Source organism: Neodiprion lecontei, chromosome 5, assembly GCF_021901455.1.
Source record: "Neodiprion lecontei isolate iyNeoLeco1 chromosome 5, iyNeoLeco1.1, whole genome shotgun sequence".
Taxonomy (NCBI): domain Eukaryota; kingdom Metazoa; phylum Arthropoda; class Insecta; order Hymenoptera; family Diprionidae; genus Neodiprion; species Neodiprion lecontei.
This window is the reverse complement of record NC_060264.1, coordinates 20250392-20275225: the sequence shown is the minus strand read 5'-3', so window position 1 is coordinate 20275225 and position 24834 is coordinate 20250392. Positions and strand designations below refer to the sequence as shown.

The window sequence follows — 24834 nt, the reverse complement described above, 5'->3', positions numbered from 1 at the left end:
TTAACTCGGAGTAGCGGCGATATTGGTCGAATTGTAATGAAATTCGTGGAACTTTTAGTTAAACTCTTGAAATCCGAGAAATCAATGAAAATTTTCGTCAATTATAATCAATGAGTTGAAGACCCCCCTTTTTACATACTCAGTAAAACTTTAGTCAAGCTTCCAATGTTGATGAAAAATCGTTGGGAATTGAATGAGAGTCAAAAATGTCCAGGAATTCAGAAAACTGGTTTTTAAAAATAGAAAAATGTGGAAAGTATTAAGGGGGTATTCTAGTCTAGAGGCCCGAATTTCGAGCATTTTTTGACGGTGAATAAAATAAAAGCTATTGATATTTTTACCATCCATTTTTTTATCATTTATTTATTTATATATTAAGAGCACACAAAATGAATTTAAAAACAAAAAAATAAATTTTCATGGAATTATGCGTCCTTGAAGTGGAAGGGGAAAACAAAAGGCAGTATCCTCGTCGCCACGATTTCTACCCTTGTGGTCATCAGAAAAAAAAAAAAAAAAAGATTATTAATCTACATAAATGCAGCTATCGTACTAACCAAAAAAAAGTCGAAAAAAAATTTTTTTTTGCCAAATTACGGCTGTCCGAAAAAAATAATACGTTTTTTTTGACTTTTTTGGACGTTTCTGAATTTTTTAAAAATAGTAAAAATTATTATTTCGTTATAATAATGGTTCGTGCGATAGAGACATGTATTGAGAAGATTCTCACCAAATTTCAAGTAAATCGGTTCAATAGAACTTGAGAAATCATGTCAACCGTTTTGAAAAATGTAGTTTTGAGAAAAACGCGTTTAAAGTATTCGTTCCAGCCGAGCCAGTATTGAAGACGTGTCACTAAAATAGCTATATCTCTGAAAATAATTGAAATTTTGACTTGTCCTTTCAAGGACACATTCTTAAAAGGTTAAGCTTTGAAAATATAAAAAAAAAAAAAATCGATTTTTTTCAAATTTCTACACTAGAATACCCCCTTAATGGGAAAAATGAATTTGAAATGGTCATTGAAATTCACGGAATTGTCAGGAAGTACTAGTAAATATTATGAGATCTCATAAAATTCTGCAAAACTTTCGAAGTTTGTTAAAATTAACAAATTTATGTGAAATTCGATAAAATCTCCAAATATCTTCATGACAAAATCATTGCAATATCAGATATCTAAAACAATTTCGAAAACGAAAGTTTTACTCGAACTAATTAAATTGCACTATGATCTCCATTTAATATTAAAAATATGATGTGTAAACACTTCAAGGATATCTTCAGAATTATAAGAAGTTTGTGTACAATTTTTTTGAGGAATATTTCACGTAATTTGCGGAAACCCTAATCAAAGTGTTAATCAAATCGAATAACTCTGATTCGTCAACAAGTTTGCAGTAAATTGTAGAATTCTAAAAAAAACTTTTGAAAACGGTTCGTAGCTTTAAAAATAAATCGATGAGAGTTGATCGCATAATGAGTTTGAAACTTGTAAAGCGTTGTCTCAAAAGATGTTTCAGAGGTTGGTTCGAAGATTTCTTCGAGAAGAAATTTATGAACTATTCGATAACCACGCAAGGTGGACTTTTGCTGCTTTTTGCCACAGTCCATAAATTTACTTCGGAAGAAAGGAAGAAAATTGAGTTATCTTGCTCTTACTTGGAAGAAATATAGACTTGAATGTCAAGAGCAATATCCTGACAGGGAAGAAACGAGTTTCTCACCATGCGGTGACGTAAATTGACCGTCAGGCGTTTATTCGAGCGTAAAATAAGAACCCCACTTTGTTTCGAATGAGTCGTACCATATACGTTTTTTAATTTCCCCGAAAGCACAATATTTACTCGCGTTTTACTTGATCGAAATTCAGTATTTACATTTCAGAATATAGAATATAATCTCTGACATTATTTCTTGCTATCAACAGCTGAGTTTAAATTTTTTCAAAAATATCATAATAATCGTCCACCAACTTTACCATGGTAAACACTTGAATTAACATTTTCGCACAGTTTTACGTTCGTGCAACAATATATCGATGAACTGAAAAAATGTGGCAAACTGTAACCATAATCCTCTTGATTTTCATGCGCCTGGTGCATTTATTCGCCATGCCTTAAACATTGTAAATCAACTGACCGACAACTTGAAAAAAAGAAAAAAAAAAAAAAAATGTGTCAATATGTGTTCTCAAAAGATCCAAAAACACTAAATCTGCAAAAACTTACGCTTTTTCACCTGGAGTACATAACTTTTGTAATTTTCGATATTATTCCGCACAATTTGTAAGAGATACTCAATATTCGTGGTACTTTCGGGGAATAATAGTTGCGCTGCGTGCGTGATTTTCAGGATATAAAAATACAATCATTTGTCGTGAAATGCACAATATTTATTACTATACTATCGTCCGTCGGTTGTGAATAATCTCCGAATGGTGTCATCAAAAAATTGGACCTGCTTATCGAGAAATCCTATAAAATCGATTTTCGTGGATGAACTTCGAGTGTGCTTTTCAACCCTTGAACGGCCGAGTTGGCGCGTAAGAAAAAACACGTGTCCAACGTTTTTCAATGTAGTACAACATATCCAAAAACGAAGTAGATCGGTGGAGTGCATCTCGTGTGCTTGCCTTGTCAGCGCAATTGAATCGACAACGACACTCCTGAATAGACGAAACACTTCTGTCGCAGATTGGCGGGTGGTTTGACGCCCCGCGGGGTGGCGAGCTACCGGTTTTCCCATCAGCCCCGGGTCCATGGCCCCCGGCTGGTCACGCCTTCGCTGGTGGTGGTTCACCGCTCTGATCCTGGTATGGTGGCCGAGAGCAAGGGCCGACTGGACTCGCCCCGAGACCTCGGAGCATCGCCTGGTGCCGAGGGATTCTCAGCGAGGAAACGAGGTCCTAATTTACCTCAGAGAACAGTGCGATCACGGGACGAACGTCACGGAGATCGGCGCCCTCCTCAGTCGCTACAATTCGACTCTGACCCTCAGCATGCTGCCGAAATCCGGTGAGTGACGTTGATCGAATCATCGATAAGTTATTTCCTGATTTCTCGGGTAAAATATCCCGCCTTCCGAAGGGTTTGGGACTGTACAACTGCTGCGTAAACAGTGTCGCGCTGAGTCCAATGGCTTCAAAGTTGGGGAGAACGTTCTACTCAATGGGCTGTCCGGAATAAGTAACTCTGAATGTAAAAAAATTCGGCCGAACAGTTTTTTTTAGCGGGGAATGAAAACAAAATGGTCGGAAAATAGATGGGTAACAATATCGAATTTTCAAAACATTCATATTGTATTTCACAGCATCGAAAATTTATCAAAAGGTAAAGTATAAGAAACCAGATACGATTTTTTTTACCATTCTTTGTTTTGACTTGCTATATTCTTATTCATTCTAATAGTTCCATAAGTATTTTGACTTCCTATGCTTTGTGACTGTTCGGCATTTCGAGTTTCTACATTTTGAAATTCGATGTAATAGATTTTTTAATCGAAATGAATCATTTAAAATTTTCAGAAATGACTTTTCGATCTTGATTTTATTCAAGTAATCGGTCCTTTTAGTTTTCAAATATTTTCCGCGCATAATTTTTTCGAGCATAATCCAACAAAAATACTCACAAATAAGATACTAATATTATTGTACTATCGTATGGCATATGAAAATAGGTTTAAATTTCACCACAACTAAATATTCGACCCCTCTGAAAAAATTTAGATCGATTTATCGAACAAACTAAAAAAAAAAACACATCTACAAATTTTTAGTAAAGTATTTCAATTCAAATCGTAGCACTGATCAAATTAAAATCCTACATTCAACAGTCGTTGGCTCTTCTTAACGTTTATCTGTAAATCGCTCTTAACTGATATAGGGTTGACTTTTATTCGCGGCGAGGGGGGGTTGGTAGAGGATAATGTGGTGAAATCAAAATTCAGTAAATGCTCGAATACGGTTATTTTATATTTTAAAATCCTGCTTAAACGTACAGATGGGAATGTTTTCGTGATTGTAAGTCCTGAAAACTGTTGTTTTGCGAAAGATACTTTTTACCTTGAACGTAAACGACATTTCTAGCTCATTGAGAATCAGAAAATCAAGCGATACAGCGGGTGACTTGATGGAATTTGATTTATAGGCGTGATATTTAGCGTTTGAAAAAATCGGGATCGCTGAATTCCGACTGAATGTCAACATTTTTTCAACTTCTATGACCGCTAACGGCGTGAAGTTTCTCCGACAATTCTTTTACACTCCTCCATCAGCTTATCACAGCTATTTTGCTATCTTGGCTTCGTCTTATGCTTATTTCAGACAAGTTCACAGCAGTAAAGTGAACAAATGGCGCGAAGAAATCAAGAAATCGTTGATGTATTTGATGCCCCTGAACTTTAAGTATCTTTTATTCTTTTTCCACTCATTGTAAATTCTGAATCTTGAAATTTTTCCAACGGATTCATATTTCATGAAGCTGAGGATACGTCGTGCAAACAAGTTCTGACCCAAAGTCAGATGCGATAAATTATTTGACCGTTCAACAAGGAAAGCAAAATATATACAGGGTGTCTAATTTTAATCAATCCAGTCAAATATCTCGACAACCAAAAGTGTTAGTGAAAAATGTTTTGATCCGATCACTAATCGAGTTTAGGTGGCAAGTGTATCGTACTTTTTGGTGCAGAATTTGATTTCCTTTTTGATAACGATAAAAAAAAATATACTGTTCCGTTTGAAAAAAACCAAGTTGACCTTCATCTGACTTCGGCGCGTCCACTTGCGGAAAATCTGACTCTGTCATCTTTTTTCTGACTTTAAACCTAACAACATTTGTCTAAAACGTTTTTTACACAAATTTTTGGTTCGCAAGATATTTAACTGGATTGATTAAAATGAGGCACCCTGTATATAAAAAAAAAGGTTGTAAAAAGCCTCAAAATAACAAAATTCATAACTTAACTACGATTCGGCAGAAATCAGGAATATGGTAAGGAAACTTCGTCCTGTGATCCGCGTGAATTTAATTTTGATCGGGAGTCCTGTAGCCGCTGAATTTTGACGGTGTTAAATTAGCAATTAATTTCCTGAAAATCCGCTCACGAAAATTCCATACGTTTCTCGCCAATTAGCCGCCGGTCCAGTCCCATTGTTATTATATTTATTCGCGATTCGAAAACTGGATCAGAAAAGCTGGCAGCTGCCCTATCGATTAATTCCCTGGTTTAAGCAAATAAGCAAATGAATGAAGTAAGGTCGTTGGGTTCGGCTAAACGGGGACAGCGGGAATAAATCACCCTTTTCACACTTCTCCTTTTCATTGTTAACCGCACACTGGGGGCTCGCTTATTGTTACTTGAGGTTCACGGAGCAGTTATCCTAGAACATTTCGTGCCCATTAAGTGTGAATCATATAATTCGCTATTAACGTAAAACCAATTCAATTTTGCAGATAATCAAGTCAAATTCAGAGCAAACATTTGTTATCTTTTCTAATTTTGAGAGACTGGAATTATAGAAGTTATCATAATTACGACGTTCGTGACCTCGTGATCCAGTCAGCTTTAAGGGATGTCGAAATAACGACCGAATAAGCAAATTGTATTATACACTTTTTTTTATCCCTTTTAAGTAACAAAATGATTACAAAATTTAGAAAATCATCGAGTTTGCAAGTGCACTCGATTGGGCACTGAGAAAAGTTCGAAAAATTAGTGGACAAACTTCAAATATATTTGGAATTGAATGAGCATGCTCGCTTTGAGGTTATTTCTTACAACTGCTTTCTAACGATATGGATTTTTTTCATGAACTTATCGCAAATTTTTCAGTGGCCAAATAAGCGTGATCATTAGACCCTGCAATTTCCCGAAGTTTTATGCAATTTCATCGCCCAAAGGAAGAAAAAAGTGTGAAATACGTGAATAGCTAAGTTTGTCGGTAATACAGGAACACCTGTGATCGATTCATTGAAACCGCTGTATCGCTGACGAATTTCACTAAAGGGCTGAAACCTGATTTATGAAAAACAGATGACGTGAAAAAATTTAGACATCAACGACGAACTGTTGAATAATTTTATCATCACTATTTGATCTAGCTGACTAGGTAATAAAATGTCGATTTCGAGTGATCAACGGGTGCTAAAGAGGGCGCATTTTGCTTTGTGCGTTTCGTTTCTCTCCGAGGCAGGCATACAACGCCGAGGGAAACATGTGCAGGTATTGCGGTCGAACAGTCAAACAGTAATTAATGACCCCCGAGGTCCAATTTAATTACACTCTGACGGGTCCTCGGCTCTTCGCAACGGCCGCAACGCGCTGCAACTCTCCGCACGGACAGCGGGAACTTTTAGGGGCTGAAGTTTTAAATCGGGGAGCGAGTATCCGGCTGTTTGACGGAGAGCAGACCCGGATTTTAGCCAGCGTCCACCGCACCGCACATTTACACAATCCGTGTCGAGGACAAAGGCGATTAAAGCAAATTTGACGAATTCAATTAATCTGTGTTTCTACAGCTCCAATTTCAAATCCTCTCTGCCTGTTTCACTCACAACGCTCGGGAAAAAATTTCGTTGTAATGACTTAAATTTGATCCTGGCAACGAAATTTTTGGGTTAACATGCAACCGAACAAACGGTATCAAAAAATAAACACTTTGTTTCCGAAATAAAACATTTTCACACAAGATTCAAAGTGGAGGGACGTTTTTTTTCTAAATTTCGAATCAGTTTTTCTATTTTTTATATGTTCAAAATTTATTTATCATACATACCGTAACCCCGATTAGATTACTGATTTTTCTAAATTCTATCTCTAGTCTTAAAACACACTCACAATTTTTTTCAAAATAGTACAAAAAGTTTTGAGTAGCGATGAAAGTAGAAAAAAACGATTAATAAATAGAAAACATTATTTAAAAAATTTTTAAAAAAGCGATCTCATTCTTAATCTTACGTGAAAATATCTTATTTCGAAAACAGAATGTTTTGTGTCTTGCGTTGAAAAATGTAATAAAAAAAAACAATTTTTCTTTAAGATTGTTAAGGATTGTGCACAGGAAAAATTCGTCATGAGATCAAAAATGTCATGATCATTCGGCTACTAAATTCACATGGGATATCCCGTATATTATACATAAATACATTTTTGGTGTGTTAAATACGCTTTGTTTCCCGGAAGTGAGTGAAATTCCAGCATCTGTGAGAATAGTCGGCAGCAGGCGAGAAACGATGTGACAGAAATATCAAAATTCATCCGGACCGACAAAATGTCGACGATGAATCTGCGGAACTGAATACTGTCAAAACATCACACCCTGACCGCAAAGTTTTCCCGAATTTGGGATCAGAAGCATTAGTTGCTGCGGTACTTCGCAGCTTGATCGGGTGAAAAGTCAACTGACAATCTGTCATCGACAGTTAGCGAGTTTCTGGTCGCTGGCTCAATCCAATCGATCATCCAAGAGGTCAGGCTACACACGCATGAATAATAACATAGCAAATCTCTGTGCTGAGTAATCTGTTGATCGATGCACTTTAACATGTTTCGAAAATCTTTGGTAAACATTTCCGTCGGCGTAGCAAATGCAAAATTAGCTATCGAGTCATGTTCCGAGTATGAAATTTCAGTTTTATCTGTACCTGAATGAAAATGAGTGCTGACATGTTAAAAAAAAAAATAAGAATGCTGTATTAAAAAAGGAATATGTAATATTTTCAACCCACCCGTCGGCTGAAGATCTCTAGTAAATCAAGCCAAAATTTAATGGTCGTTGGAATTTTATTCGAAAGATCTTCAGAGATTCGTTCGTACTAAATTCTCTTGTGATAAAATCAACGTCATTCTGAGGGATTCGATCACTTTCAAACTCTAGTGGTACTGACCAGTCGTTGAAATTTTTCAAATTGCATGAAAACATTCAGTCACGTGAATTTCGCCAGAATATTTTGAATTCATTATCCTGTTTTGGAAAGCTTAAAATCCTATGACGTAGAACGGAGTCAATTTTAAAATCCTCTGAAAAATGATTAGAAACTTTTCAAATTTTCCTAGCGTTCAATTACAACGTGAAACAATTTCGAAAACTTTAAAATCCTATCTGATTCAAGTAAATAAAAGTAAAACTTCACGATGATTTTTGTGATTCTGAAATTTTAGAATCTGGTTCACGTCAAAATCAGAATATGGTCAATCCATTGGTTGTCGTAATAATTTTTTGAGACACCTGTAAAATGTAGATTGGACATCAAAGTCTGAAAGACGAAGAAATGTTTCTCCTGAAAGTTACACTGCTTCGAATTCGACGAATCTTCCTGGTGAATCCACCATGATGAATCACGACCTCACGTTTATCAATCGAGCGTAGCACCTAATGTCTTCTCTGATAACATAATGGGGATAATAATAGCATGGCAAGTTGAATTCTGAAACTCAGCCATATCCTCTTCAATCTGGTTTCATTAACGGTGTTGGCTTTCCTCCAATTTTGGGATGACAAGCGCTAACCGCGGCATAATTTCCAGGACTCGACGCATGCGAAGGATAAAAAGTTTCTAAAAACGATGATAACGACTATAGGGAAAAAAAATTTTTTTAATCCAGAAACGGTCCAAAGTTATTCCCTCACATCGCGCGCTGTTTACGCGAATGAAACATAGCAGCCTGTCACACGTGCCTTCCAAGAGGGGGAAAAAAGTGACCGAAGAGCAGAAGTGGGCCTAAAAAATGGGGAAAATTAAATAAATTCACGTGGTGTCAGGGACGCGAAAACGAGCGATACGTGCGCCCAAAGTAATGCTGTAAGCTGGGTACATTTCATATCTCTTGCAGGAATTGGGGGGTCATTATCATACTCTAAATGGGCCGCCGGTCATACCCGTGTCAGTTTTCGTCTGACAAGCCTGGATTACAAACGTTTTCGGCGATGAATTACTTTTTTCAACCGGCTTTGAACTCTCTAAATAAACCCTCAATTTCAGAGACCCGTGGGCTATGTAAACTGTGCGAAAAACAGGGCGTATGAAGAGATGACAAAAAAGTGAATTTTCTCATGCGCCATTTTGAAAGCTTGTCTTTTTCGTCATTTTATGCGTAGTCACATTTTTTTTTCCTCCATAAAAGTTGTCCATGCCCAACAAATTCCCCGAAATATCTTTACTGAAGACTGTGAGTGGAAAAATTGCCCGCATTAAAGTCAGAATTATTTTTGTTATACGTAAATATTATTAGTTATCTCTGACAGATTCCCAGATGCGTAATTTAGCAGATATTTTGCTGACAGCTTTTACTTGGAATTATTTGCTTGAGTTTTGATAGCAATTGAGGACACACCTTGTTCTAATATTGTTAACAATGCTTTGCAACCATTGCTGTCTTTTTGCTGAAAATTTTCACGCATGTTGTTACCTGGGAAGTTCTTCTGGCAAATATTTATGACATTTCTAGATTTCTTCACGATTGAAATTAAAACGTGAAATACTTCACGGTTATAAAAAAGCTCAAATCAATTCATGGATTTAAAAAAATAACAGAGTAAGCGCGAAAATAAATGCGAACAGTCTTATTTGAGTGTCATGCAAAATAGCCAGATTCCCTTTCACATAAAAGGTAATTTTGTATGAATGAAATAGTTCGTTCAGTACGTAATTTTCGAAAAATATAAAACCTTATTTCCAAACGCGCAGAAGTGTAAAATTCATTCTCTTCAGGTTCAATTTTTTAAGGCAAGCTACCTTTGATGAGCTGAATTTGTTTTCAAGTGCTAACCAATTATGATTGAATACAAAATGGCTGCCGTTGTCTCACCTGTGATTCTATTTCGGCCACAAGATAATTGAAGACACCATCAATTAATCGAACAATATCTATCGAAATTGCTCGCATTGATTTCGTAGTCTAGTGTGATTGAATGTTCATTTCTGATTTTTCACTTCTCTCTATGTCTCTATCTGTCTCGCTCTTTCTGAATAATTCTTAGTTTTCCGATTTGATAATAGCTAAACGATCTAGCAAGGAACTATCCCAGATCAGTTGAAAACTAGATCGATTCCAGAAAAACCGAGTATTTTGTACTTCTTAACAGTTGCGAACCGACAAGAAAGACCAAATCAAAATGGCCGCTGTTGTCCCACCTGCGATTTTATTCCAGCCATAAAATAACTCCAAATGCCGACAATTGATCGAAAAATATCGCATATGAAACAAAATGATGGCAAGAATCGTTTGATCATGATTTCAGCACGAATATAAATCTGCCAGCTGCGAAATCAGTGAAACAAAAATTACTTGATTTCCCACCTATTCATACATCAATTTCCATTTCTGTTAGCTCCTTTCTATTTCTCTAGCCCTCTTAATAATCCTTGTTTTTGCAATTTAATAAAAGGCAGATGATCCAGTAGGGAGGCTGTAAGGCCATGCGTCAAGCGTATTATTGGCCGACTGCCACCCGCCCCCGGAGCCGTGAGCGTCCTTGAGTCTTGCGACCTCGGTTATTCATCGGAGGGTCAAAAGACGGCGCTGTTATACGCGGCTGTTACTCTTCGCTCACGTAGTCATGAAACCGACATTATGGCCTAGGCCGTGCAGCAGCGAAGTGTAATCTCTGGAAGACACACGTGTATATTTGTATACAAGAGATAGATACGATACACGCGACCATTGCCGACGAAATCCAGTCGCTCAATTTCACCTCCGGCTAACTAATTTTCTCTTCCCTGTTTACTCTGCGCGGTTTTACGAAAAACTTGACTGCACCCTCGGTGCTCCATCCCCTCCTTCTCGCATCCTCCGCGAAAAAAAAGAAATTGGCGAAAACCCGGTATCCAAACGAGGCTCCCGAGCTCACTGTAGCCGGGATTCTGGAACCAGGCATAATGTACAGGACCAAAAAAACGACCCCTCGAATAGAGACTGACTGTTTTACGTTCATTTAAATCGTGACTGCGGTGTATAATTAAGTATTCTTACAGTCGTTTGAGACCAAATGGAATCACCGGCTGGATAAAAACAAATTTTTCTTCAAACTTGGAATCATTTTTTATACTGAGAAAATTGTTGAAAACATGACTTCGCGACATTGATATTCAACATTTTTCCTCTCCTTATCTCTTTCTCCGGTGTATTTTGCCAGGGATATTAATATTGTTTGTATTAATTGTTTTTCTAATTTTTCGATTTTACTTACCTACTTTCTTTTCCGACCTTGCTCAATCATTTTTGCTCTCATGCATAAATTTCACTTCTTCGCATTGTTGGGCGGGTAGATATTTCAAAACTTTTCCCGTTCTTTTTTGCAAGTTTTCACATGATTTTTGAACCGGTTGTTTTTTTCTCTTGCATTTTAAAGACTGTGACAATGTATTGATTTTATTATAATACGATATTAGTTTATACCTGATTGTTAGCTGCCATCATCTGAGATTCCACCACAAAAAACGTTGGAAAAAAAATTAAAGTGCACCAAAATGCTGCACCGATCGGAATACTGAAAATCGCATTGAAATTCAGCGTGGAAATTCGATTCTGGACCCTGTGAACAAAAACCTTTGACCTTGAGAATAATTTGTCGGCGTCTGTATCGGAGCATAAATAATTGTTCTCGAGTCACCCTGAGCCTTGAATTACCAGCGACTCGTTGGCTGAACTGCGGATCTAGAGTATTGATTAATTCAAAGCACAGGTAAAGCTTATTAAAGTCAACCCTGAACTCGTATATTCACTTTGCCGGGGTGAGAAACTCGCACTCGGTACACTCAAAGGTAACTTTTTGTCGGGTGGAGAAGGGGTGCCAAAGTACGCCGCTAGAAATTCAAGTGCCCTGAGCAAAAAAGCTCGGATATTCTTTGGAGCCAGCAGCTGGCTCTAACGATCTGGATGACGCAGTGTTCGCAGTCCGACACGTGGTGAAATGATAAAGAAAATAAGGCGCCTCTTATTGCAGGCTGTTGCTCATCGCGTATTCCGCGAAAACGGCAAACAAGCAACATACAGTGTTGCAGAGAATCCCGATACTCGTGATTTTACCGAATAACGAGCCTATAAAATCTGACGGCTAGTTTTAGTTTTGATACATAGTTTGTCTCTCAAATAACGTAATCATGTAGTTTTTTATTTTTTTTTTTTATGTTCTCAAACAAAGCGCCGTGTGAATGAATATAAATTGAATAAAAAAATCAATGTTCACATTTTCAAGCAAACATCTCGCTGAGATCCGAGACACCGAAATTTACGTAAAGACCCATTTCATAAGTCTTTGTAAGGTACATAAACTTATCTTCACGACTTTGTTCGAAAAATTGGACAATAAAACCTTGGTAACTTGAAACCCTTTAAACCAGATGGGTGACACGTGCTGCGTATGAAGTATTTCGAATTGATAAACTCTTGCATCGTTCACAATAACTGTACGATTGATAAAAAAAAATAAAATAAAAAAACAGCTATAAAAGTAAATCTTGACAAACTCTGATACGAAGGTCTCAAAACATGAATATCCATGTCTCAGAATCCCATCGAGGTACTCGCAGAAATCGTGAAAACTAGTTTCTTAGCCCATTTATTTATACGACTCTCTACTCGTAAACACGACAAGCCGATGTATGGTAATCTGATTTAAGTCACAGGCTGAAGATTGAAGTTAAAATTTTTCACTTCTACCCTTTTCGGCTAGTTATTCATTTTCCAAGCGTCTTTTCCGGAGCCTACTTTCAGTGCCAACACTCTCTCAGAGTCCCGAGCACATCGAGAGACGCACCGCCCCCAAAACCATCGCTACAATCGCGTCTGCGCATAACTCGGACCTTGGAGTGCATATGGACGGAAGGTAATGCATAACCAGTCACCTGACTACGTGTTCCACTTAAGCTGCATCGATCCTGCAGCGCTGCACTTTCTCCCTCCTCCTCCAAAATCCCGATCAGTTTCGCTTTGATCGTTCCTCAAACTATCTGATAGTTTCGATTTGCGTTGATTAGCTTACGATTAGCTGGTTCCGAACGCAAAATTTTCGAGGCTGTCGCCAAATCGTCCAGTACCTCGAAAAAGGCTTCTTCTCAACTCCACCGATATCCGCACAATCTCCTGAGACAATAACACGATTCTCAGAGCTGTCACCAATTTCCGGAGATCTGATGTGTCGCTAAAATTCACGAACCATCCCGGGAAATAGTTCAACCCTTCAGATCTAACATCCATTTCGGTTGAAGGAAAACTTTTTTTCAAGTGCAAAACATTTCTTTGGATCAAGATATGTGAAAACTCAACCTTGAACCTAAATTCCATCGTAATCAAATCGTCGGGATATAGAACGTTCTTAACGTAGTCACTCAATTCTTACGCCGTGAAGTTTTTTCAGAACGTTACAACCTTTTCCGAACTTCAATCAGGCTTCTCTGGATTCTCAATCCCGTCAAAATTGGGCCATCAGGATATTGAACAAACTTCTGGGGCGACACAAGAGTTCTCAACGCTGTCACAACAAATTTTGCGAATATGTCAAGCGTTAAGCTGACATGGGCGAATAATCAAATAATAAGCAATGTTGACACCAAGGTTAACAAATATTAAATTTCCACAAACAATCTCCTCAATACTTTTTCTCGTTCCAGAACCGCACGTAACACTATCGCGTCATGTGGCGATTTGCTTTTAAAACTATTTTCATTAACAGAGAAACCGATAAGAGAAGATACATTCATCAACAAAGTACGCTATATTTCATTGGAATCAGATAAACAGCCCATTCTCCGGATAAAAAGAAGAAAAAAATTGAAACTACGATAATGGTTAAAAAATATCTTCATTCCAAACTAGCGGTACGGATTCCAAGCCAAAAATCAAAATCCGCAGACAACCGTTCGTACGCAGTTACACGGGTACAAAATGACAACAGCAGCTATTCTGTCGAGACGGTTTTTGGTCTACGGGTAACACCGAGGGTAATAATTACGTATACAATTTTGAAACAGGTTTGAAATTGACGAAGGCGTACGGCGTGTCTGCCAAGTGGATGGCTATAAATTTCAACGTCAATTGAGGCAAGCGGTGAATTAAACTCAACACATCGCTTGGTAGAGTCGTAATTCACGGATTCAATCAACTGAGTTTCAGCTCATGAACAGTTTATGGAACGTTTCCCAATATCCATGCATACATTTTTTCAATGGCTCTTCGAAACCAGACGATGCTGTTCGATGTGTTGATATTGGATGGAATTTATTTATTCCGATTTTGGAAAATTCATCGACCTTAACATCAAATCATTGCGTGATCCGTTATACACAAACAACAAAAATTGCTAGGACATTTTGAACAACCAATTTTACAGACAAATGTATTCGGACTTAGAAGCTTTAAAGTTGAACATAAGGAAACAGCCTGAAGGAACAGCCACTCGAGAATGTGACAAGTTTTTTTTTATCATACCCCATTCCGTGAGCACTCAAAACGTTTTCAATTGCAGCCATCGCCCATCCAACACATTCGCAAGACGATCATGGTGAAGTTGTAACCGAAGTATGTACGAGTCTGGAACGAACTGAGTTAACGACTGGCAATGAACACGACATCTGCAGATAATCCCCTCCACCCAGAAGGATTAATTAAAGTCTTTGAGTCCCAAGAGCCGGGTGTGTCGGTACTTTGGATCGTCTCGCTCAACTTTTTGTATGACTAACTTTGGGTTTCGAAAAGCCGGATACCTTGATGGAATTTCCTCTCTTTTATTGCCGATTGGAGCCAGTAAGGGATATCATATTCTGTTAAACCAACGTTGGGTAGGATGTCAAATTTAGAAAGCTTTTAAAATGGAGGAATCATTAATGGTGGAATTGAAGGAGGGCGAAAGTTATCAATGCGGACAATTGATTTTATTCCTGCAGTTTTTATAATCAACTTTTGGAGAGTCGGAAAATCAACGATGAAAAATTTTCTCCTCATATTTTCATGTACAGAGCGAAAACTGTATGCAGTATAATTGCCAGATCAGGAGATCCAATCAAAATGAAACAAATTCGATGTTTCAAATGTTGCACAAACGGATTTATGGATATATAAATTCATACGATTGACTGTAAGTTTTTGACATGAATAAAACTGAAATTTATAGGCAATTCTATCTTCAAAACAAAACAAAACATGGAATGATTGATAAAAAAAACGGTTCGTTCATGAATAGATAGATGGATAGATACATACTTTTTTTTTTTACTATCCATGAGACAAGTTCCCTCGCGTTAGTAGGATAATCATCAGTAGTAGCCGTATAAATACAAACATGAGGAACATAAATGCGATAGCGAATTATCGAAGATCAGTGTAATATAGAAACATAACAGTAGAATGAAGATTGTGATACAAAACAGTCTTTTGAAATGGAAGTTAGACAGTACTAAACTAGGACCAACAACTATAACTATATAGCGAGAAGTAAGATACACTTGATGATTAGAAGACCGTCAACAATGAGACGACCATCATAAGACGTAATGTAAACTACGCATCGTCTGGTGAAGCCTTTCTACCAAGTATTTGTTGTCGTTTGATAGATGTTGGCAGTTCTTAAAGTCTGATGGTGGATTTATCGATCGGTAATATTCTCACGCGCCATCTGTGGCGAAATACAGAATTGAAATTCCGCATTTGGTTAACTATAAATTCTTCTCCGATCATCGCGGCGTCCAGACGTTCGGGTTCCAGCGCTGAAGCAGGTTCGCTGTCTCGCGCGCATGCGCAACGCGAAAATTGACGAGGGAACTAGCTAGCGAGTCTGCGCATTTGCATCGCGTAATCAAGTTGGATCCACGAGAATAACGATAGGCTTACAAACATACAAGCTATTTGCGGTGAATGAATAAAAACCGAAACGTATGATTAAAATGTGATCGGTGTGGTTTTTCACTGTTTCTCTCCTTAACTTGTAGTGAAATAATTTCGGTATTCTTGGTGTTTTGAACTCTAGATTCTTGGTTCAAATCAACTATTGCTTTTTTAAATATTCCAATTTACCGAATTACTAATGCATTTTGAAGTAGATTACACTAATTCTTAGCAATATTTATACCGTTTACATTCTATGCATTCCAATTCAAGACAGATCTAAATGAATATTGGTAAGTTTCTATAATTGAGAACTAAATTTGATTTTGTCCGATTCCTTTTTTATACTTTTATTATTTGTCCATTTAAATTCTTAGTCCCGGTATTGTATACGGATTTCCATTGCGATCGCATTACTTGAGGTATTCGCGTGTGATAAAGTAACTTTTCGAAACTTCACCATCAAAAAAATTCTCTGCCTTTTATTTTCAATGCTTCGCGTTGTACGACTATGAATATATAAACGCAATACAGCTTATTCTTGAGGTACGCCGATATTGTCTGGGAAGTTTCGATGAACTTTTTTGCCATTCGACTGTCACCTCGATGAAAAAATTAAACCCTTTTCGGGCCGCAAGTTGAAGAAACGGCCAGCGGCGTCACTCACTTTTATTTTGGAGAGTATTCAAACGGTTTTTACCATAAAAAAAAGTTTCAGGTCTTCCTGTACCTCCGCTTTAAAAATGTATTCGTCTTAAAAAATTCCAACGAAAATCGTGTGTTTTTTTCAACGTTTTCGAGGCAGTCAAAAGTCTGATTTTTAGATTGGGGTCGAACGATTTACAATGTGAATTTGAGATAGCGTACAAAAACCAATGAACCTTATAATGTTAAACTTGTAAGGTTGAATAGATCGTTGAATTGCCAAATAGAGAATTCCAAATCCAAGGAACCAATTCGAGGGTTCAAAAAATTTAAAAGTGTTTACCAATATTTTATATATTCAAGCATTCTGAATATTAAATTATGAGTTTCGAAATTTCGAGTTTATATTCGCAATCAGTGAGTTCCAGAACCTAGGAAACTCCAATTACCACAAACCACGCAGAATTTTCGCACCTTTCGGCTACCATTTTGAATCCATCGTTCCAAGCTCCGTAGTTTCGAGATTAGATTCGTAATCAGCGACCCCAGAAACCCCAAACGCTCGATTTTCATATAAATCACACAATTTGCATTCGGAATTTCTTGGCTCACAAAGTCGAGGTAAAATTGGCAACCCGCGGTGACGCAAAAAATTCGCAACAGCTTTATTCACTCAAAAATTACTTTTCACGCTTCGATATTTCGTCAATGTTAAAATTAATTAAATATATTACGGTACGAACCCTGGAATTAATTTTTTAATTACGCAGAAAAGAGCGTCGGTAAAGTATCGAGCATTTTATTCACCATGCGTGGCTTTTGTCGGGACGGTCATAATAGTTGTTATTTTAAATCTATATATTTGAGTCAAAAAAAAAAAAAAAATTGGACAACTACGGGATGATAAATTTATTTCTTGAGCAGTTTTTTTTTTGCGAGGAATTCGATGGTGATAGAATGAAAATTATAAAAATAAAGTTTGGCTCCTTCCGAATTTTTTTTCTTGACCAAATTGAAGTATCGATAAATTAATCCGTACCAGTTTCATGAACATAATTTTTCTTTTGGTAAAAAATGATCGACTCGGAAAATAAATTTTTACTGTTTTCGAAGCATATTTTCCAAAAAATGAACATCGTTTTCTGCTTAACAAATTACCATTCTTGTGAGCGATTGGTAATAGAATCGTATTTATACTTATCGTGTAAAATATTGGAGTGTTTCTGTAAACAGGGTACTTTTCAAGCAAAAGACAATTATCTTTTTTTTTCAAACGTGCACCAAAAATAGTAAAAATTGATTTTTCGAGTCGTCTATTTCTTAACGAATGTAAAATGATGTTTATCAAACTTCTACGGGTGGATTTAACGATTCCCCAATTTGGTCGAGAGAAACAAAAGAAACAAAAAATTTCAAAAAAGTCAAATTTTATTTTTACGTTTTTTTTTTTTATTATTATCGTATTCCTCGCAAATAACTGCGTGAGAAATAACAATGATCGTTCCTGGAACATTGAGACGTCATATCCCTGAAAATTTGGTTATACTTTTCCCTCAAAGGCTCAAATATCCAAATAAACTTTTCAATTCCAGTGTCATTGTATCGTTATGAATTTCGGAAATTTTTTATTGACGAATCGAGACGCTGGGGAAATGTAAAAAAATTTTCAACGGAAATTTAATCACGCAAAAGCATCTCTCATTCGGCGTAATTTCTACATCATTTTGCGTCGGTTCGTCTTACGAAACGTTTCCTCTTTTTTGTTCTCGACTCACAGTCACCTGCGAGACTCGCTCCCGAGGGCTTGGTGCACTCGTCAACGCCCTGGGACGCAACACCACCCGGGCTCTGATCGCAACCGTAGAACCAGACACGTGCGAAGTTGCCGCCAGGCTTGCCGACCTCTGGGACAAGCCACTGATTACGTGGACCTGTCCGCTGGTGAGTAAAGTTCCACATTTTCTATTCACCGTGCAACGTATTTCACAGCGCAGATGACGCATCCGCGTTCTTGGTTTCGACAATTTTTCAGAATCCAGAAATGAGAATATACAACTTTCTCTATATAAAACTTTTTAATCCACGAACTTTTCGATTGTGTTCGTGTGTATTTTTTTTTTTATTTTGCATTTGCTTTTTTATCTTCTTGACAAATACGTCAGATGAGATAATTACGTGTCTTGTTACGAAGCGAAGAAGAAGAAACGAAGATTCAAGAATTTTGAATAATTATAAAGTATCAAAAAACATCGGTCCGATGTTTTTGGTAAAAAAAAAAAAAAAACAAAGAAAAGAACGATCTGATCAGTTACGTTTGTGGCTTTTATGAAATATTCTGAATTCAAGGATTCGATGGAATTTCGAAATCTTTCTTCTCTATCTTTGGGAAGGAATGACTGCTACGTAAAGAATTGATTAAACGTTGATGCAGATTGTTTTTACTCACAATATCAACATGCTTTTATTTTTTTCTTACCGATTTGTATAACGCTTGTGACCCGTGACGAGGAGAAAATTGAGTTTGTTAATTGAACGAAGGTGAGTTAATAACCCGGCGTAACTAATCTCCGCATTTCTGATATCCCTTTTTTCCCCCGTGGAAACTTTGGAGAAATATTCAACTCCCGCGTCAGGGTCGACCTAGTTTAATGCCAGCCGACGAGCAAACTTCCTTATTTAACCCGTAAGGGTCGGAGGATGAGTCGCCGTCTCTGATCCCTTTCTCTTTTTTTCCCGCTCTTATCTCTCTTGTTTTCTCACCGAGAGACTCGACCGTTCCCGTCTTGCCAGTTTTTCTCTCCTCCGTCCTTCCGCACTTTCGTCCGCTATTTAACACTGCGTGGAAAATATATGTTTAGCCAGAGATCCCCGCGTTACTCATGAATGACTACACTTTAATTAATGAGACACGGATTTACGCCCTGGGTAACTGAGTTCCTGGAATTTAACCGGGGGTGGGTGGAAAACCACCTACTCACGATAATGGCCCTAGTCTAACAGCTCGGTGGTTTGATAATTACCAGCAGTCAGGTTTCAGGGACAAGATCAGCTCAAATTACGACGGGTCAAGACGTTGCCGAGGACGTGGAAGGGTTGGACAGCCTTTCGTGAGGCTGGTTGCCCAGAAATCGATGCTTCTTGTCAATTCTACTACGCGATAGACGTACAATTGGGGACAACGAATCTGAGACGGCTTATTTTTTACACTAGACAGTTATGTTGGCAACGCAGAGAAACCTACAGCGCCACAGTCGGCCGAGCGCGCAACAAACTCAATCTCAATAAACATAACATAACCCATGACCGTCGAATCTAACCTTAAAATACCGCAGCGATGATGACTTGTTGGATTGACACGTATTCTAAGGTTAGATTCGACGGTCATAGGTTATGTTATGTTTATTGAGATTGAGTTTGTTGCGCGCTCGGCCGACTGTGGCGCTGTAGGTTTCTCTGCGTTGCCAATGTAACTGTCTAGTGTAAAAAATAAGCCGTCTCAGATTCATCGTCACCAAGTGTACATCGAGTGTTTGCATCGAACCATTATAATCGCGAACTACGAAAAAATCTGTTAAAATAAGAAAATCGAGTATATTGAAATTACGAAAAAAAGCTACGACATGGATCCCACATTTAGAATCACTTGAACCCGCTTCGAACTACTTAGGAATCATTTTGAACTATTTGAAATCAGTTTTAATCTGCTTGGAATAATTTTCAAACAGCTTTAAACGGTGCGAAATCGTTTGTCGCTTGATCTGTGAATAAAAAGCTCCACGCATTTGTTTTTATCTGCCGTTACTCATAATTTGGGGATTTTCAGGTCGAAATTCAGGAAATCGAAATGGTGGATCGAATTTGGCGATGTGAAGTTCGAGAAATTACTTTACTCGGACAAAATTTGGTATCCAAAGGTTTTTTGAGAAATTTCATAATGTCCCCAAAGTAGAAATTCGGTAATTCGGAATTTTTGACTATCTGAATCTGCTATTTCGAATTTTCGTTTTTCAACTTCAAACCCGTAATCATCATTCTCAAAAAATACTGGTTGCAAAGTTTCGTTCAAATCAAATTACTATCTTCATTTGCATCGGACATATTCTATCCACCATTTTGAAATCATAAATTTTGAGTTCAGGTTCGCGATGAGAGACCTCAAGAACCTTCAGTTCCCGAATTCTGGATAAATCGGAGATACGGAAAAAATATTCAACTACAGATCAAGTGACAATTGATTTCAAACGGTTTTAAGCGGTTACAAACTTATTTTACACTGCCTGAAGGTAATTTCAAGGATTTTGTGACAGTTTCTATGTCGTTTTCAGACGATTTCAAGAAATTTCAAACTCATTCAAAGATTTTTAAATAAGTTTTCAATTGCTATAAATTATTTGAACTAGTTTGAAAATGAATACAAATCGTTTTAAAGTGGTTTCAAATAGTTTTAAACGATTTATAAGTTGCTCAAAGCGATTCTAAGTGATTTGAAATGGCTTCGAGCGATTCGATACGATTTCTAACCGATTCTAAGCAAAAGTGTTTCACGATTCCAACAAGTAAATAGGCTCCTTAACAGCCTACGTAGTAGCCAACTTTGTCGTATAATAACTTTGACGATATAGGCGATAGAGAAATTTCAGTTTCACTCCATCCACCCTTATTTTTTATGCACAACACCGCTACGGGCTCCTATCCGTGACTTGCGTGAGACTCTCATGAATTAGTAAATACGTTAAAGTATCATTAAAGAGCATCAACGAATATGGGCACGGAGTTTATTCTTCCCGCGGAAATTGCTCGTATTTTTTATTGAGTGTAAGCTGGCGCCGATACAATGCAAGCCGCTCGAAGCTATACATGGGCTAATCGTTTCCTGTTACATTGTCAAGGGCTGAAGGAATTCCTGCGTGGCGTAGATATAATGTTGGTAAACGGATCCACGGCTCGTTCGCTGACGCTTTCAGAGCCAAGCTTTCATATCTGTTCAAACCCGGTGCCAGTCGATCCATTCATTGTCAGAGCTCTGTGAGAGATCAGCGCTTTGACAAGGTCGAACGTATTGCCTATCCGATGATGGATAACTCCGAACTCGGCACGGAGTTACGAAGCTTTTCAGGCTCGCTCAAGCTTCCGAAGCTTTTTTACATTGCTCACTGCTCTCCAAAAATAGTGACTCGCGATTCGTTCTTCTTTTCAGAAATCTTACGTACGATCCTGAAGTTTCATTGATCAAGCTTGGTCGAAAGCTCAAATTGTCAGAATCACTGAATTAAGACGAAGAAAAAAAATAGAAAAACAACGAATATAAGTCGGATGTAAAATATTTTTCATGCCCAAGCTAGCTTATAAAAAAGATTGATCTGCTATTCTGGCGAACTTGTTATCAGACTTCACAATGAGTGTAAGCGAAAATTTTTTAGTCTTAGATCAAAATTATCGATACATACGAAACCTTAACGAACAAATGGATTCAGGATCGTCAGGAGTACACAAAACGAGAGTTATAATTCTGTAAATCTGGTTAAACAATTTAAACTCCTCGAAAATCGATCGTTTCGATTTTTTTTTTTTTTTTTGTCATACCTTATGGCTTACATATTATATAAGGATAAATAGAAGCCACTGATACATAAGATTTTATAATTAATTCTCGGGAAATGATTAGGGAGCTAAATAATTTTAAATATAGGATTCTTGAGAAATAACGAAACTTTTATTAAGTTTGATAAATTTCGAGTTCTCTGGTTAACTTTTACCAAAAGCGGCGAAGTTTTCGGTGTTAAGAACACCAGTTCTCCTGTAATTATACTTTTCTAGACTTCCACTTGAAGCTCGACACTTTCTGCCCACACTTTATCTTTTTCGTTTTTCTCCCTTCAACGTTTGCTCAAGTTAATTTGTAAGAGTTTTAAGATAACCAGGAGCAAAACTTTCACCGAAGTTTTTGATCCTTTGATATTTTCGTCATTGAATTATAGGATTTTTCACGATTTGAAATTATAATAACAACATTCCAAAAGACTGAAAATCAAATTTCATCATTTATTCCGCTAGATGCTTCTGATCTGCTGTAACGCTCCGTTAGAAGCGAATAAATTCTGGACGATTTTATCCGTTCAATAATAAGAACCTGAATGTCCCACCATTTGAATTATTAACGACAAAATTTATCCCTCCCGGACTTGAAAGTTTTCTTGAATTCTCGTTAACGTTGTTTCATTTTTCAGAGAACTGCGGAAGAGACAGACGTATCCTCGGTTATCAGACTATCTCCTTCACTTCCGGCGATCGCACAAACTTTGGCTGAAATTCTTGTACATTTTCGTTGGAAGTCTGTCGCCATGGTCAGCACAGGTAAGAATCAGAAACTTTGACCGTCACTGTTCGACCTCGAGACACCAAAGTGTGACAGGAATAATTCATGTTTCTCCAGAATAAAAAAAAAAAAAAAAGAAAAAAGGAAAGAGAGAAGAATTCAGACATCGAGACAGGAACAGACTGCTAAGATGATTTACTTCAAAAGATTAATACTTGCAATGAATTCTTTCCAAACTTCAAAGATCATTTCGAGTCGACAGATTTTTATTACATAAAGAAATACGAGTACGAAGAAAATCGATTAAGCGGGAAGAACAAATATCCTGTGTTTACAAAAAATAGGTGATTTATCTTCTCGGTTGTTTATCGAGTGAAAAACTTTTTCAATAACGATATCGGTATAAATTGTGAACGACGCGTGCCTGGTGATATTGATATTTGAGCATTGGAGAAGCGAGAAACAGTGTAATTTAAAAACCGGCAACCCTAACGGACCGAAAGGGCGTAATTGCTTAGTAAACCTTTTTGGCGACCGATTGCCAATCGAGTGGAAAATCTATTTCCCTCGCCGAAATAGATGAAAGTAAACCGGGGTATTCCCAAGCTTTTAACGACGGGACTTTGAAGAGGGTAACCCTTAAAAAAAAAAATGGGGGAAAAACACGGAGGTGAAGCGCAAAGAACTACGTGTACTAAATTCAATTTCAAGTCACACTTCGCATCTATTCGCACCGAAATACCATCTCTTGGATCAATAGCTGTTTTTTCATCCAATTCAGTTTGCAAGATTGTGTTTCTCGATTTTCGGAACGAAATAGGCTGAAATGAGATTAAATGAAAGCTTGAGCTTGATAAATTTTATCTCTTCGACTTTGTATCTTCCGTTAAGATGTTGTACGTGAGCGGTGTTATAACAGCGATAACTTTTTTACTCGAAACTTTCTTCAGCTCGCTCCACAAGAACTTTTTATACGCAATAACGCATTTTTGACGAGGTCCAAACTAAGGTAATAAAGATTTTTCATTTTATGTAGGTGAAAACAGATGATACTCGAAGTGTGTTATGTGCGAAATTGATAGTCAAAACATGCGAATGTGAGAGTAAAATCATGAAAATTTGATTCTGTCCTCACGAAAACCGAAGTATGTGAAGTATTTCGAGATAATTTTGGAAAATTTTCAAAGTATTTTGTCGGGAATTCAAAATCATGTGTGTTCAATTCAATATGGCTATAATAAAATGAATTTTTTTTTTCACCCTGTGATTGATATCAAATCCAAAATTGCAAAATTAATGTTGTGAATCCAGTAATGATAAAAAGCAGTTCATTTATTATTGATCGAGATAGGTTAAAGACTTCTTAATGCTCTGTTATTATTTCAGGTTGCTCTTTTCAAAAATAAAGCCGAAATCGTTACATCCAAAAGACTGGTATTGATGCGAACGAATTAGAATCATTCCTAAACTAAGTAGGTCATTCAGAATCGGAGTTCATTCTAGTCATAGTTGTCAAATCCTTACATTACATAGAAACAGATTATAAAATGAAAAGTAATAAGTTGGTTTTCAAAATTTTAAAATTCAAATATTGTCGAATGGATTCGAAATCTGAATTCAGCGACAAGGCTAGAAATAAAAATTTAAAAAAAAATGACTTTCTTAATGAAACGAATTTTTGTTTTTGTAAAATTCAAAAATCTTGGTAACAAGACATCCCAATAATTCGCGGGATACAATAAAAAAAGTGCTCAATACTTTGAAATTGCTCCTGCAAAATCGGAGAAATTGCCGTTATAATTTCATGCTACGCATATTCTGGCTAGAAATTTATCACCGGTGAGACAAATCAATGAAACTTTCGTAATCCAAAGCTCGGATATTCTGGTATAGAGGAGTAGAATTTTCATTAATTTTTTTATCCGAATATTCAATAATTTTATTTATAAGAATATTATTTGTTTTAATATTTTTAGGGGTTAATTTATATAGTTTTATTTTTTATTTAAGAATGATTTTTATAACATTCTTATTTATTTTAATGAGCGCCT

At 37.0% G+C, this 24834-nt stretch overlaps 1 protein-coding gene across 1 annotated transcript in view; it reads left to right on the top strand.

Moving 5' to 3' along the window:
• Positions 1-24834, top strand: part of LOC107225773 (retinal guanylyl cyclase 2) — a 143186-nt gene that overhangs the window by 82403 nt on the left and 35949 nt on the right. Inside the window, exons 4-6 of the mRNA XM_046741182.1 lie at positions 2697-3017; positions 18245-18408; positions 22695-22821. Coding sequence (XP_046597138.1) covers positions 2762-3017; positions 18245-18408; positions 22695-22821 — 547 coding nt within the window. The 5' untranslated portion in view covers positions 2697-2761. The remainder of the gene's footprint in view (positions 1-2696; positions 3018-18244; positions 18409-22694; positions 22822-24834) is intronic.